This window comes from Heloderma suspectum, chromosome 1, assembly GCF_057233095.1.
Source record: "Heloderma suspectum isolate Gila_16-S chromosome 1, 16-S_ref, whole genome shotgun sequence".
NCBI lineage: Eukaryota > Metazoa > Chordata > Lepidosauria > Squamata > Helodermatidae > Heloderma > Heloderma suspectum.
This window is the reverse complement of record NC_139458.1, coordinates 213,466,482-213,479,185: the sequence shown is the minus strand read 5'-3', so window position 1 is coordinate 213,479,185 and position 12,704 is coordinate 213,466,482. Positions and strand designations below refer to the sequence as shown.

At 45.1% G+C, this 12,704-nt stretch overlaps 1 protein-coding gene across 4 annotated transcripts in view; it reads right to left on the bottom strand.

Moving 5' to 3' along the window:
* ADAM23 (ADAM metallopeptidase domain 23) overlaps window positions 1-12,704 on the bottom strand; it is a 161,057-nt gene that overhangs the window by 55,577 nt on the left and 92,776 nt on the right. For all 4 annotated transcript variants that reach the window (XM_084818623.1, XM_084818610.1, XM_084818618.1 and 1 more), the window contains exons 15-16: window positions 10,962-11,061; window positions 6,644-6,715 (exon numbers count right to left, since the gene is read on the bottom strand). In XM_084818623.1, coding sequence (XP_084674749.1) covers window positions 6,644-6,715; window positions 10,962-11,061 — 172 coding nt within the window. The remainder of the gene's footprint in view (window positions 1-6,643; window positions 6,716-10,961; window positions 11,062-12,704) is intronic.

Sequence of the window (12,704 nt, the reverse complement as noted above, 5' to 3'; positions counted from 1 at the left end):
TGGAGTCCTTGCTCATGAAGCGAAAATAAAAACTTCAGAATATAAAACTGTATAGTACAATGGACAGGATCAAAGTCATTGTACCTTGCAAAAAGAGTAAAACGTAACCATTTACTCACATACGATTTTCTTGTAGCAGGTTTCCTGCCTGCCTCTAGAACAGACTGAAGTGGCGCAGGTAAGTCTATCCGGTCTACCGCCGGATTCTCCACACCGTGAGGCGAAAGGTAGGTAAGTCTGGATGTGTCACCTTGCCTCTGTCCCTGGACAGCAGTGCTGGTGTCAATGGGAGTCAAACGTAATCCCCTCTGGACTGCTGCAGGAGTTTGGCAAACCATGGCTGCCTGGGCCACCATGGTGCAATCAGGGTGCCCTCTGCTCTGTCTTTCTCCAGTTTCGCAACCACTCAGGTGAGAAGAAGAAATGGTGGAAACATGTAGAGGAGATGGCCCATCCAATTCCTGGCAAAAGCATCTCTGAGAGACCCTGCACCTCTGCCTGCTTGGCTGCAGAAACGAAGGCATGCTGAATTCTCCTCCAATGCGAAGAGGTCCAAAGATGGGCAACCCCACTGGTGGAACAGGTGGTTGCAGACGCTCGGATTGAGCTTCCATTCGTGGGAGAGTGGAAAGGAGCGGCTCAGACAGTCAGCCAAGATGTTGCCTTTGCCCGCAATATGAAACACTGTAAAAGTGATGTCCCGTGCGATGCACCATTCAAAGAGTTGTATTGTCAGTCGAATCAATGGCATCGATTGAGTCTTGCCTTGTTTGTTGAGGTGGAATACCACCGTGGAGTTGTTGGACACAACTTGGATGTGACGACCACGACGGACTACTTCAAAAGCCCTCAAGGCTTTGTCGGCTGCAAGCAACCTCAGGACATTGATGTGGCTGTCTGCCTCTGCCTTTGACCAGAACCCTTGCACTTCAAAGTGTTTTCAGTGAATGCCCCAACCTAACATCGAGGCGTCTGTCGTGACTGTCAACACTGGTGTGGGAAGTTGAAAGGTAGACCTCTTAAGAGGTTGGATGTCACAGTCCACCATCAAAGTGAAGCCTGGATTGCAGAGGTAAGCTGTAGCCTGACTCTCCAGGATTCTTGCCGCAGGTTGAATGCCCTGATAAACCAGTTTTGCGATGTCCTCATGCAGAGACGGACATACAGGACCACTGCAATTGTAGCCACCATCAGTCCTAGTAGTTTCTGTACCATGTAGGCTCATACGATACAGCAAGCTAGAACATCTGACGCAAGCTGCATTAGCACCTGTGCTCAATCCCAAGGAAGAAATGCATGACTTACTTGGGAATTTATGGAGGCCCTGATGAACTGAACAACTTGAGATAGCATTAAGAATGATTTTTCCATGGTCACAAACAAACCGAGGTCTTCTAACAGTTCCAGCGTAATTTGGACACTTTCCAGCAGACAGGTCCTTGATTGAGTGACTAGGAGCTAATCGTTGATGTAAGGATAGATCTGGACCCCTCGAAGCCTGAGATGGGTACACACCACAGCCATGCATTTTGTGAATACCCATGGAGCTGTAGCAAGCCCGAACGGCAGCACTTTGAACTAGTAGGCAAGACCGTGGACTGAGAAGTGGAGAAAATGCTGGCTGAACTCTATTGTGCTATGAAAGTACATGTCAGATCGATGGTCGCAAACCAATCTCCCATCTGCAGCAAGGTACAGTGTGGTCATTCTGAACTTTCTGGGTGGAATGAACAGATTGATCCCTCTGAGATCCAGAATTGGGCAAAGCCCACCGTCTGTTTTGGGCACTGCAAAATATCAGGAGAAGAAGCCCTTGTGCACCTCCATCGGAGGGACCAGTTTGATTGCTCCCTTCAAAAGGAGTTTGTCTACCTCTTTGAGAAGTAGTGGAGATGACCGCGCCAATGTGATGCCTGAGAAAGGGAAAAGAGTGTTGAACTCAATTCTGTAACCTGGACGAATAATATCAAGGACCCATAAGTCTGATGTTATTCTCTGCCATGATGGAAAAAAGGCTGTGAGGCAATAGTGGAAAGGGAGAAGATGATCCTGGGGAAGAGGCGGTTCCAGAGGACAGTCAAAGATGCTGCTTCTTCATAAAGTCAGGCCTCTTACAAGAAGACTGGAAATGTGATGTCAAAGCAAACTGGCCCTTCTGTTGGAAACCTTGTTGCTGTTGCACCACTTGATCCCAAGATTGAGTGAAAGTCGACTGTCGATACCACTGGCATTGCCTAAAAGGCAGTGGAGCCTGCGAGACCCATCTTCCTTGCCGTGTTCTTGGCCTTTTGAATGGAGTCCATGGCCTCGTTGGTTTTGGAGTTAAATAAACCCTCACCATCAAAGGGGAAGTCTTCAATACGGGAACGTGCCTCCTGTGCAAGGCCCACTGACTTCAACCAGGCATGTCTGCGAAGCGCGATAGCCCCTACCATAGCTTTGGCATCACAATCAGCTTGGTGTCTGGCAGTGTTAATTAGTTGCCTTGTTACCTTAGTGGCCTCTGATTGAAAAACTCACGCCAGTTCACACTGATCATCCAGTAGGTAGCCGCAGAGGGAACCAATTTATTTCCTTAGAAACAGCTGGTATTGAGCCATAGTTGCTTGATAATTTGTAACCCATAGTCCAAGGGAAGAAGAGGAGTAGATACACCTTCCCATCAAATCTAGTCTCCTTCCTTCCTTGTCCACTGGGGAAGAATGCACCCAATGAGACCTGCCCTGTGACGACTCCACAATGACTGAATTGGGTGGAGGATGGGTAAATAAAAACTTCGCATCCTTCTCCTGGATTCTATACATAGTCTCCAGGTGTTTAAAGGTCGGAGTCATGGAGGATGGTGCCTTCCAAGAGAGTTGTACCATCTGTAATAAAGTCAGAAGAAACTGAATGGCGACCGGAGTTGTTGAATCGATGTGGAGGACATCGAACTCCAGGTCCTTATCTCTCTCCATGGACTGTTGAGTCTCAAGACTGAGCAACTGGGCCATTCTAGAAACTTGATCTGCAAAATGACCCAGGCTTTGGGGACTCATCCTGGGGTCGTGGAGAAAGAGCTTTGCCTCTGTCTGAGCTCTGCGTAACCAGTGTTTCCAGAGCCAATTGGTGAGACAGCCGTAAGGGACATCTCGGAGCAAGTGCCGGCAATCCAGAAGGAGGTGCCCGTACCAGTGGTGGTGGAGGCGGCAGTGGCATAACCATCTTCTGAGGCGGTGGCCAAGTTAAAGCAGCCGACGGATAGGCATTGTGGCCACATCAATAATCACCGGGATAAACATAATGTTCATAAGGATACTGTTGAGGTCAATAATAGTTCCAATCATCCCACTCATAATGACGTGGTGGAGGATGAGACCAATCCAATCCTCTTTCCCAATCCGAGTGAGGGGAATGAGATCTGTCTCTGTACCGAGGCTGCGGAAACTCCAGTGGCCGCTCATTCCTTCAGTAGTACGTGGAGTAAGCTGAAAGCGAGGAAAGGTCTCCTCATTGAGTATGTGTTTGCTCGAACCTGATGTTTCCTCGATCCCGAGTCGATGTCGAGTCTCTAAGCTCCTCTTCTGACACCGAAGGCATTGGCAGTACCGTGGTCAATATCAAAGGTGCCGAAACCATTGGCATTGGTGAATCTAACACTGGAGGTGGCTCCGGCAGCCTAGCTGGGGTTCCAAGTCGGGAAGTAGGCTTTTTTGACTTCTTCCCCTTCTTTATCTTCCGGATTTCGGATGAATTAGAAGATCTTGCCTTTTTTGACAACGTTTTAGCAAGAGAAGCTGCCAAGGAGTGGCCCAGGGTTGGAGGGTCAGAATGGCCCATGGTTAGAGCCGGAGCTGACTGGGCAGGCAAATTCACCAACTTCTCTGAAACCTCTTTTTAAGGAGCCTTTTCCCACAGGATTGCATTAAGTCTATCAGTGTGATTTTTTCTTGCCTGCTTACTACATGACATACAGTGATGGCAGATCTCCACGATATGACCTTCACCCAGGCAGAGAAGGTACAAGGAGTGCCCGTCCATGGAAGGCAATTTTCCCCCACAACGCATGCACTTACAGAAAGGGGCCTTAACGGCCATATGCCCAAAGGTGCCACATGATCAAAGATTGCAAGAACGAAATGAAAGTAACCAAAACACAAAAACAGTCAAAGGGGGAAAGACTAGAGAAATAAGAAAGAAAAAGACGGGAAAAATGTTATGATTTTCTCCTCTGCCAAAGTCCCTTCGATCAAGTGCTACTACAATGGTGGTTGATGAAGAACTGAGGGACTGGGCGGGAACCCACTGGAATATATGCAGTGGGATGGTGGGGGAGGGGTTCCCACCAAAATTCCTCAGCTATAGAAGTTTCCCGAATCAAGGCTCTGCACAGGCGCAGAGCCCATATACGTGATACACAGAGACCACGAAGAAGAAAAATCCCTGATCTTGCCTTCAGAGGCCGTAGACACAGGCGCTTAACGATGCTGTGGCTGTCGGTACTGATGACTGCCTTGGAATTGGTGAATTCAGACGAGGGGGAGGAGAAGGAATCTCCGACTCCAAAACTCTCAGTGGAGTCTTTTTATGCTCCTTCCTCTTCTTTTTCTTCACTACAGATTCTGATGCAGGCTTGGTACATTCTGCCTTTTGGGCAACCCTTTTGGCCACTGAGTGAGCCAATGAATGAACCAGTGTCAGAGGGTTGTCTGCCCCACGTCTGAGGTTGACTGAGGGGGTGAAACCGTGGTAGGTTGTGGCATCTTGCCCTGCACAGAGGCACCTGACTGAGGCTGGGACTTTCAGGTATCCACTGCTTCCAATGCCCTTTTCCACAAAATCATCTTTAATTTGTCCGAGCGACGTTTACGGGGTTGTTCTGAGAAAGACTGGCAAAGGTGGCACATCTCTACCACATGAGACTCCCCAAGACAAAGGAGGCACAAGGAGTGAGCATCAGCAGGGGGGAGTTCACCACCCTAGTGGATGCACTTTCTGAAAGGGGCCTTCAATGTCATATGCCAGAAGAAAAATAACAAACAACTATACTAACTACTTTTTGTTTGTTTGTTTTTAGAGAAGAAGGAAAAATGAACAAGAACAAGAAAGACCTCAGCACTAACCCACATGAAAAAAGCAGATGTTCCCAAAGAGGCAGCTGTGATGGCAGTCGAAAAGGAATTGAGGAGATAGGTGGGAACCCACTCAACATGCACAGTGGGATGGTGGGGGAGGGTTCCTGCCAAATATTCCTCAGCCATAGAAGTTTCCTGAATGGAGGAATGATGGACAGAGACCACGAAGAAGAACTAAATGTTACCCCAGCACAAAACCTAAACAAGACTCCACCCTGATGGTCTCTATGCGCTTTCATCAAGAGGAGCGGCCTTTGTAGGTGGAATCAATCAGGGCCCTGCATTCTCAGGCCAGATGGAAATGAGCCAGAGGGAGGAACAGAGACCAAGTCTTGTAGCAATCACAGTCACTGTGGCACTAGGGTCCAGGCCCCTGCAGTGCTTAGGACCTCCAAATGCAGTTTCTCAAACCTCCCCACCCGGTGCTCCCTTTCTCTTTCACACACACCCACGCACCAGTGCTCTCTGCTCGCTCTCCTCACAGTGACACTTTTTTCTTTCTCCCCCCCCCCCCTTTACCTTTTAGAAACTGCAGAGGAAACTGCAGTTGTGCCTGACATCTTCATTTCTCCAGCTGGCCTCTAGATGGCCATGTGAGCCCAGAGGCACGCCTGGAAATGAATATGTCAGCTTTGTTTCGCAGCGCACCAAAGGGGCAGGGGGAGAGAGAGAGAGCAAAATGCTGCTGCTGCCTGGTAAGGTGGAGGGAGAGACTGAGTGAACACCACGGTGTGAGAAGAGAAAAAGCACTGGGATGGAGGAGAAAGTGCACAAGGGTGGCAGGGAAAGAGAAAGGGCACAGGGGTGGGGTAGAAAGAGGGGAGAGGAAGGAAAGAGCAGAGACCGAAAGAGCATATGGAGGGGGTGCCTAGGCATGTTGGGGGGCAGAAGGCATCCCTTGCCCAGGGCCCCTCCAACACTGGCAGCACCACTGCTCACAGCTAGACAGTCTTTAGGCAGCTAGATGGCTGTGCAGTATTCCTATACTGCACAGCCATCAAACTACATAAGAATCCAGTGCAAATATTTATGTGCTGAACATTTCAGAATAAAGAAGCAAACAACAACAACAACAACATTTTTTTATTTTAAGTAATAAAGCTTAAGTGAGAAAAAATCACTCTTTTTTGTGCCAGCTTGCTCTGTTTTCCCAGGGCAGAAGGCTTGTCATGTTCCCTATTTTGCGGCTGAGATAATGGTTATGAAACACAACCAAAATTTCCGCTAGAGTTCTTGCGGGGAAGTTCCAACCATCTTCATATGTGATTTCTCTGGTGCTAAAATAAGGGAAAGTCTAAGAATGGGAAAAATAACAGTTTCTTCCTTATCATTGTATTTGTTCCTGTGACAATTCTTTTCCAGATTTTTCACTGAAATTCCACTGACACAATTATTTGGTGATAGTAGTTACACTATACAGAATGAGCCTTGTGGGTAATTGAAGTATTCTTTAAGCTTTTTTAAAGGGCAGTTTATCATATGAATACTATGGATAAAATAAATGGCAGTATGTGAATTAAAAATATTACCGTTTGGAAACCACAATCACAGTCTTCTCCTGGTTCCACATATCCATTTCCACATTCAGTGGTGTCAAACAACTGAAAGAGACAAATACAAAAAAACACTATTTAAAAAGGATCACAACTACTTATATTAAAAGATTCAAGTTCATATTTACATATTTGCTTGCAACGTAATTATTTCACATTCACATTTTGAAGCAGCATTATGACAAACACACACACCAGATTTCCGACACAGATGTAATTCAGACAGAGCAAACAACAAAAGTTACCCAGGTGGAAAATAAGCTCAACTAGTTAAAAGACCACTTTTTTTTCTTTTTTGCTAAGGTAAAGGACAAAGACAATACAGGTAAAGGCAAAAGAGAACACATGGGAAGATGAGCTACCATGTTGGTCAGATACCGTGTTAATGTGGGATATCTGTCCCCACACGTTTTTGTACTGGGATAAATGTTTACAGCCAAATTTGGTCCTCTTCAAAGTGGTACAATTGACACTATGTATGCACAGATTCCAGTATCAACCACACAGATTTTTTTCTCACATTTTAGTGTAGACACTGCAAGACTACTCCATGGTCAATCAAAGGCATGAGAAAAAGAAAGAAATATAATGGCCATCCAAAGAACCACACTATTTCCCCAAACCTAGAAGGGCTTCTGGCTTGTGTTTCTGGAACACAGGAAATATGCCACATGGCAAATTATTTTCTGAAACTGATTAAAAAATGATTTCTGATTCAAGAGGTTTGGTATTAGGTTCCATGTCACTGCATTATGTTTTTTATTGTAAGCTGTTTCAGAAAACCATTTTGAAAAACAAGGTACAAATATTTTAAATAAATAAATCTAAGAGGACTTTCAAAAGCAGTATGTAATATGGAGTTTGCTATTGAAAGTAAACAAGTAAAAAAAAAAATCCCTCTGCATACGCCCAAACTCTTTGACATACCTAAAGTAACCAGTTAAACCTCAGCCAGTAGCTCTTGTAATAATTGTAGCCACATCAAAGGCTGCCTTCCAAAGAGTTTGGGCGGGATTCAATGTGATTGGCTTAACCTATGTTATCCCTGAAGTTAAACAATATATGTATGCACCTTTGCAATGCAAGGGTCAAATGAACTATCCAACTGGTGTGCCAGTTGGAAAGCTGATTGAAGGGACACCTGAAGCAGGGATGGAGAACAGAGCAGCTGCCATTTGGATTTGGGGTATGTTTTCCTCCTCTCTCCAAATATTTAACCATCAGCCAGACCCCAAGCACAAATTAAGCCCATCCACAGAGTCTTCCAAAATAAAATTTGGAACGGTAGAGGAAACAACACAACACACATCACCATATCCTAAACTGGGTAGTCTATGATACAAAATGGTAGGGAAAGACATAGGCAGGCTGCTTACCTGTAACTGTGGTTCTTTGAGTGGTCATCTGTGCATTCACACATATGGGCTCCGCACCTCCACAGAGCATCTATTTAGGAAACTTCCATAGCTGAGAAAAATGGTCTGGCAAGAACCCTCCCCAGCCATCCACTGTGCTTGTACCACCAGGTTCTCACCCATCTCCTCAGTTCCTTGAGACCGACTAGTTGATCTTGTAACCAAGGAGAGTAAACCTCTCCAGTATCGACATCAGTAGCGACATTGACACCAAAGTGGGGACGGTGGGTGGGTTGTGTGAAGGCACGGATGACCATTCGAAGAACCACTTACAGGTAAGCAACCTGCCTTCCTTCTTCGTGGTCTCTGTGCATCACACATATGGGCGATTAACAAGCTATCTTACTGGAATTGGGGTACCGCGATGTCCTATTGAAGAATTGATGACAGGACTGCATTGCCCAAAACAACAATCCTCTCGTGCCCAAATATCAAGTTTATAATTAGAGATGAAGTTTGACAGCTTCAACCAAGTCTCAGCCCTACACAGCTCCGGTATCAACATTCCCTCTTCCAAACGCAGTCAAGGTGGAGATGCTTTAGTTGAATGCGTTCTAATGGGACTGTCCAATGTAAGACCTGCAAGGTCATAAGCGAGTTTGATAGCATGCACAATCCAAGAGACAAATCTCTGGGAGGACACTGTAATCCCTTTTTTGGACCACCATAGCACACAAAAGTCTTTGCAATAGGCAGAACAGTCCCGTTCTCTCCTTATAGAAGGCAAGCGCCCTCTGCACATCTAAGGCATGTAAGGAAGTTTCTATCTATGAAGAAGGCGATGGAAAAATGGTGGGAAGTATCACATCTTGATTAAGATGAATGTCTGATACCACCAGAACAACCTTGTCTCTGTGAAAAACAAGGTAAGGGGGATCGACTCTTAAAACACAGAGTTTGCTCAACCGGCACGTAGTGGTGATGTCAAATAGGAATGCCACCTTCCATGTAAGAAGCAAAAGGTCAGGTCTTAGCCATAGGCTCAAATGGCTTAGAGGTCAGCATCTTCAAAACAACAGATAAACTCCATTGAGGAACAGGGTTACGAATTGGAGGATCTAAATTCTTGACACCCCTGAAAAACCTTGAACAGAGTCATGGAAAACTGAAATGGCAGTCATGTAAACTCTAACTGAAGCTACCTTAGAAAAGAGCGTATAGAGAAAGGTAAGTATGCAACTCAGCAGTGTGGAATAAAGATCAACTCTGTTGGATGATGCAAACACAGAATTTATTGTCATATGTTCTTCTCGTAGTCAGTTTTCTAGCCACTAGCAAGGGAAGAATGGAAACTGACTCAGTGCTGTTTAATTCTCCATGCCATGAGTTTGAGTGTATCGATGCCAGGATGACAAATCTGACCTCTGTCCCTGGTCAGAAGTGTTGATACCGTCAGTAACTGTAGGAACTGTCCCTTTGCCATTTTCAGGAGTAGGGCGAACCATGCTAGCCTTGGCCACCACGGGGTGATTAGGATGTAGACTCTGCTCAGATTTTCTGAATGACCCTCGCAATGAGTAGGAATGGAGACAACATGTAAAACAGAGCTTAACCAAAGTATTTGAAAAGTGTCTCCCAAAGCACCTTTTCCAATCCTGCCCACCACAACCATGGAACAAAACTTATGACAGACAGCATTCTGAGCTGTAGTGAATTTAGTGAGATCTGTCTGAGGGGTGCCCCGCATCTTGAAGATGTGACAAAGAGTAACTGGAGCTAGTTGCCACTCGTGAGACATCATGAAGGTCTGGTTCAGCAAGTCTGCCAGAAACTTGTCTTTGCTGGCTACATGAAGAGTTGTGAGTGTAATCCCCCATGCTATGCTATCTTTTTTGAACTTCAGCAGCACTTTTAGGCTCTCTTGCCTTCTTAGAAAGCTTTTTTGCCATGGAGACCGTCAAGAAGCAGCTAGGAGTGGGCAGGTCAGTCTGGCCCATGGTTAGAGCCGGGGACTTAGGCTGTGAAGGTGGAGAAAGTTGCTCCTTGTCCAACATTGCCTGAGCCTGGTGTTTAGAAACCTTTGATTAAGCACGATCCACAACCTCTAAGGCTTTTTTCCACAGCACCATCTTTAAGTGGTCTGAACCATTATGCTTTGTTTTGTAAAACTCAAACAATGACAGCAGGTTTCTACAACATGGGCCTCCCCAAGGCAAAATAGGCAAAGAGAATGTCCATTAGTGGGGGGCAATTGGCTGCTGCACTGCAGACTTTTTCGAAAAGGGGCCTTAACAGCCATACATGCCCTTCGGCAATCTAAGATCCCAAAAAAAGAAAAGAAAAACAAACTATAATTTTCTGATTTTTTTAAATAGAAAGAGGATAGACAAAAAATAAAAGAAGATGGAAAAACTATCTACTAACTCAGCTAACAAGAAAAAAGTATCTTGAGAGAGTGAAGTTCCCAATGAGGCGTCCTTTCAGCAAGGTGGTCAAAAGAGAACTGAGGAGACAGGTGGGAGCCCGCTGGGACAAGTACAGTGGATGATTGGGGAGAGTTCCCACCAAAACGTTTTCCTCAGCTATGGAGGTTTCCCAAATAGAGACTCTGCGCAGGCACAGAGCCCATATGTGTGATGCACAGAGCTCACGAAGAAGAACAAAATAATTCTTATCTTTAACTGGTTGAGATTCATTTTTAATTTCTCCAGTGTTCCATCATTTGCAATAAATCTATTATAATGTGTGCCACCCCCTGAAGCCAGATGGTGGCCAGAGCAGGAATGGAGGCATGTAGGGAGATAAGAGAATTTTTTTCCTTCCTCCCATTATTTCCTTCTCTGCCATTTATCTACTCAAAATTGCTCCCCTGTCCTATCTACACCCTCACACCACCACCACGAGGTAAAGAATAGGTAGTTCCACCATAAAGAATGTACCTTTGTTGGCCTGTTGAAAAGACAGGAACCTCCCCCTCGGAGCAGAAAGTCTTTGTATTCTGCAATGCTGCATCTTGAGAATTTTCTGGGATGGTAAACGCTGAACAACAAATAAGAATTAGAAACATGCTTCATAGTAAAGCCATAAAAATGTAGTCTACTCAAAAAAGATATGTCATTTATTCAGGCAGATATAAATATTCCAGTTCCAGACAGCTTAGTGCAATCTCTTCACCTTTTGCAAAGTTTTTTTTAACAGTATTTTGCTTTGTACTAATCAGGATGGAACTCTATGTGTAGGCTCCTTGACGTGAGCATCACTTGATACAATATGTAGAATTCCACAATTTCCTTACCCTCCACTTGGTCATTTCAACTTTAAATAACTTTCACTCTGAAGAGGTAATCCTACACTGAATTAAGTTTAGCTTCCATCTTTGCTTTACTCTCATTACTAAATTGATACAGTGGGCCAGTTCACACATCACAATAAGCCACTCTGAAAATAAGCTATGCTGGGTTGGTTGTTCGCTTGCTAACCCACGTTACTCCCGACAGCTGATCAAGTGCTCGGCGGCTTGTCGTGGCCTGTTTCCCCCTTAGTCCACCCACCCACTCCCGTAGCCCATGGGCCTCCTCAGCACAACCTCAGCAGCCTACGCGCTTGTGAGCACAATGAGTAAAAGCTTATTTTGTAGATTTTTTTTCCACCTTTGGGGAGATTTGTGCATATTTAACATTATTTTTTTTCACGTTCAGGGAAAATTTGCACAAATACACACACACACACACACACACACACTTACTTTCAGGGAGATTTGCACAAATTCAGATTAAATCGTGGTAACTACTGCAGATAAGTTATTGCGCTTTAGCAATTTTGCACACATCTCCTCAAAAGATTTTTTTGAAAAAACATTAAATTTGCACAAATCTCCTCAAAGGTGAAAATAACATAACTCTCCCCAAAGGTGGGAAAAAACCCTTAAATATGTGCAAATCTCCCAAGGGTGAAAAAAAGAATTAAATTTATGCAAATTTACCCAAAGGTGTCACTGTCTAGGGAGGCAACAAAATGGAGGAGTAAACTGACTAGTGCCATTTCAAGACGTAATAGAGAGGGAATATTGTTAGTGAGATCATGGAGAGTGACCGGATTTTTCATCACTCTTGCCAGGCAGCTCTGTAGCCCTTTCCAACAAGCCACACACAAGCCATCGTGCCGGGTTCGCATGTCACGACAAGCCACTCTGAAAACAAGCCACCCTGAACAACCCAACAACAAGCCATGGGTTCTCAGGGCGGTTTGTGCGTGGTTAACAAACCACACCGAGGATACTGTGCTGGGTTCGGATGTCACAACAAGCTACCCTGAAACAAACAAGGCTGACAACCCACTGTGGGTTGTCGTGTCATCCAAACCAGGTCAGAGAGTGGTCCTCTCCCCTGCCCTCTGAATAACTGCTAAAATTGCTAACACCTTTGCATGCAAGCTGCACCTGCCAAAATAAAAAGGCAATCTGACTATCTACTAAACTGATTTGTGTATGTTTGTCTGTGCGTTCTAAACCCCCCCCCCCGCTGAACTGACAACTGTCAAAAGTACAACTTTCTAGAACTGTACAACCATTACATTTTTTTAGTACTTTACAATGCAAAGTAATAATGAAGATACCAAAAGTAAACATGCAACGTTATTCATGTGCTGGCTTCATCCAGACTAGACTATTACAATGCTCTCTA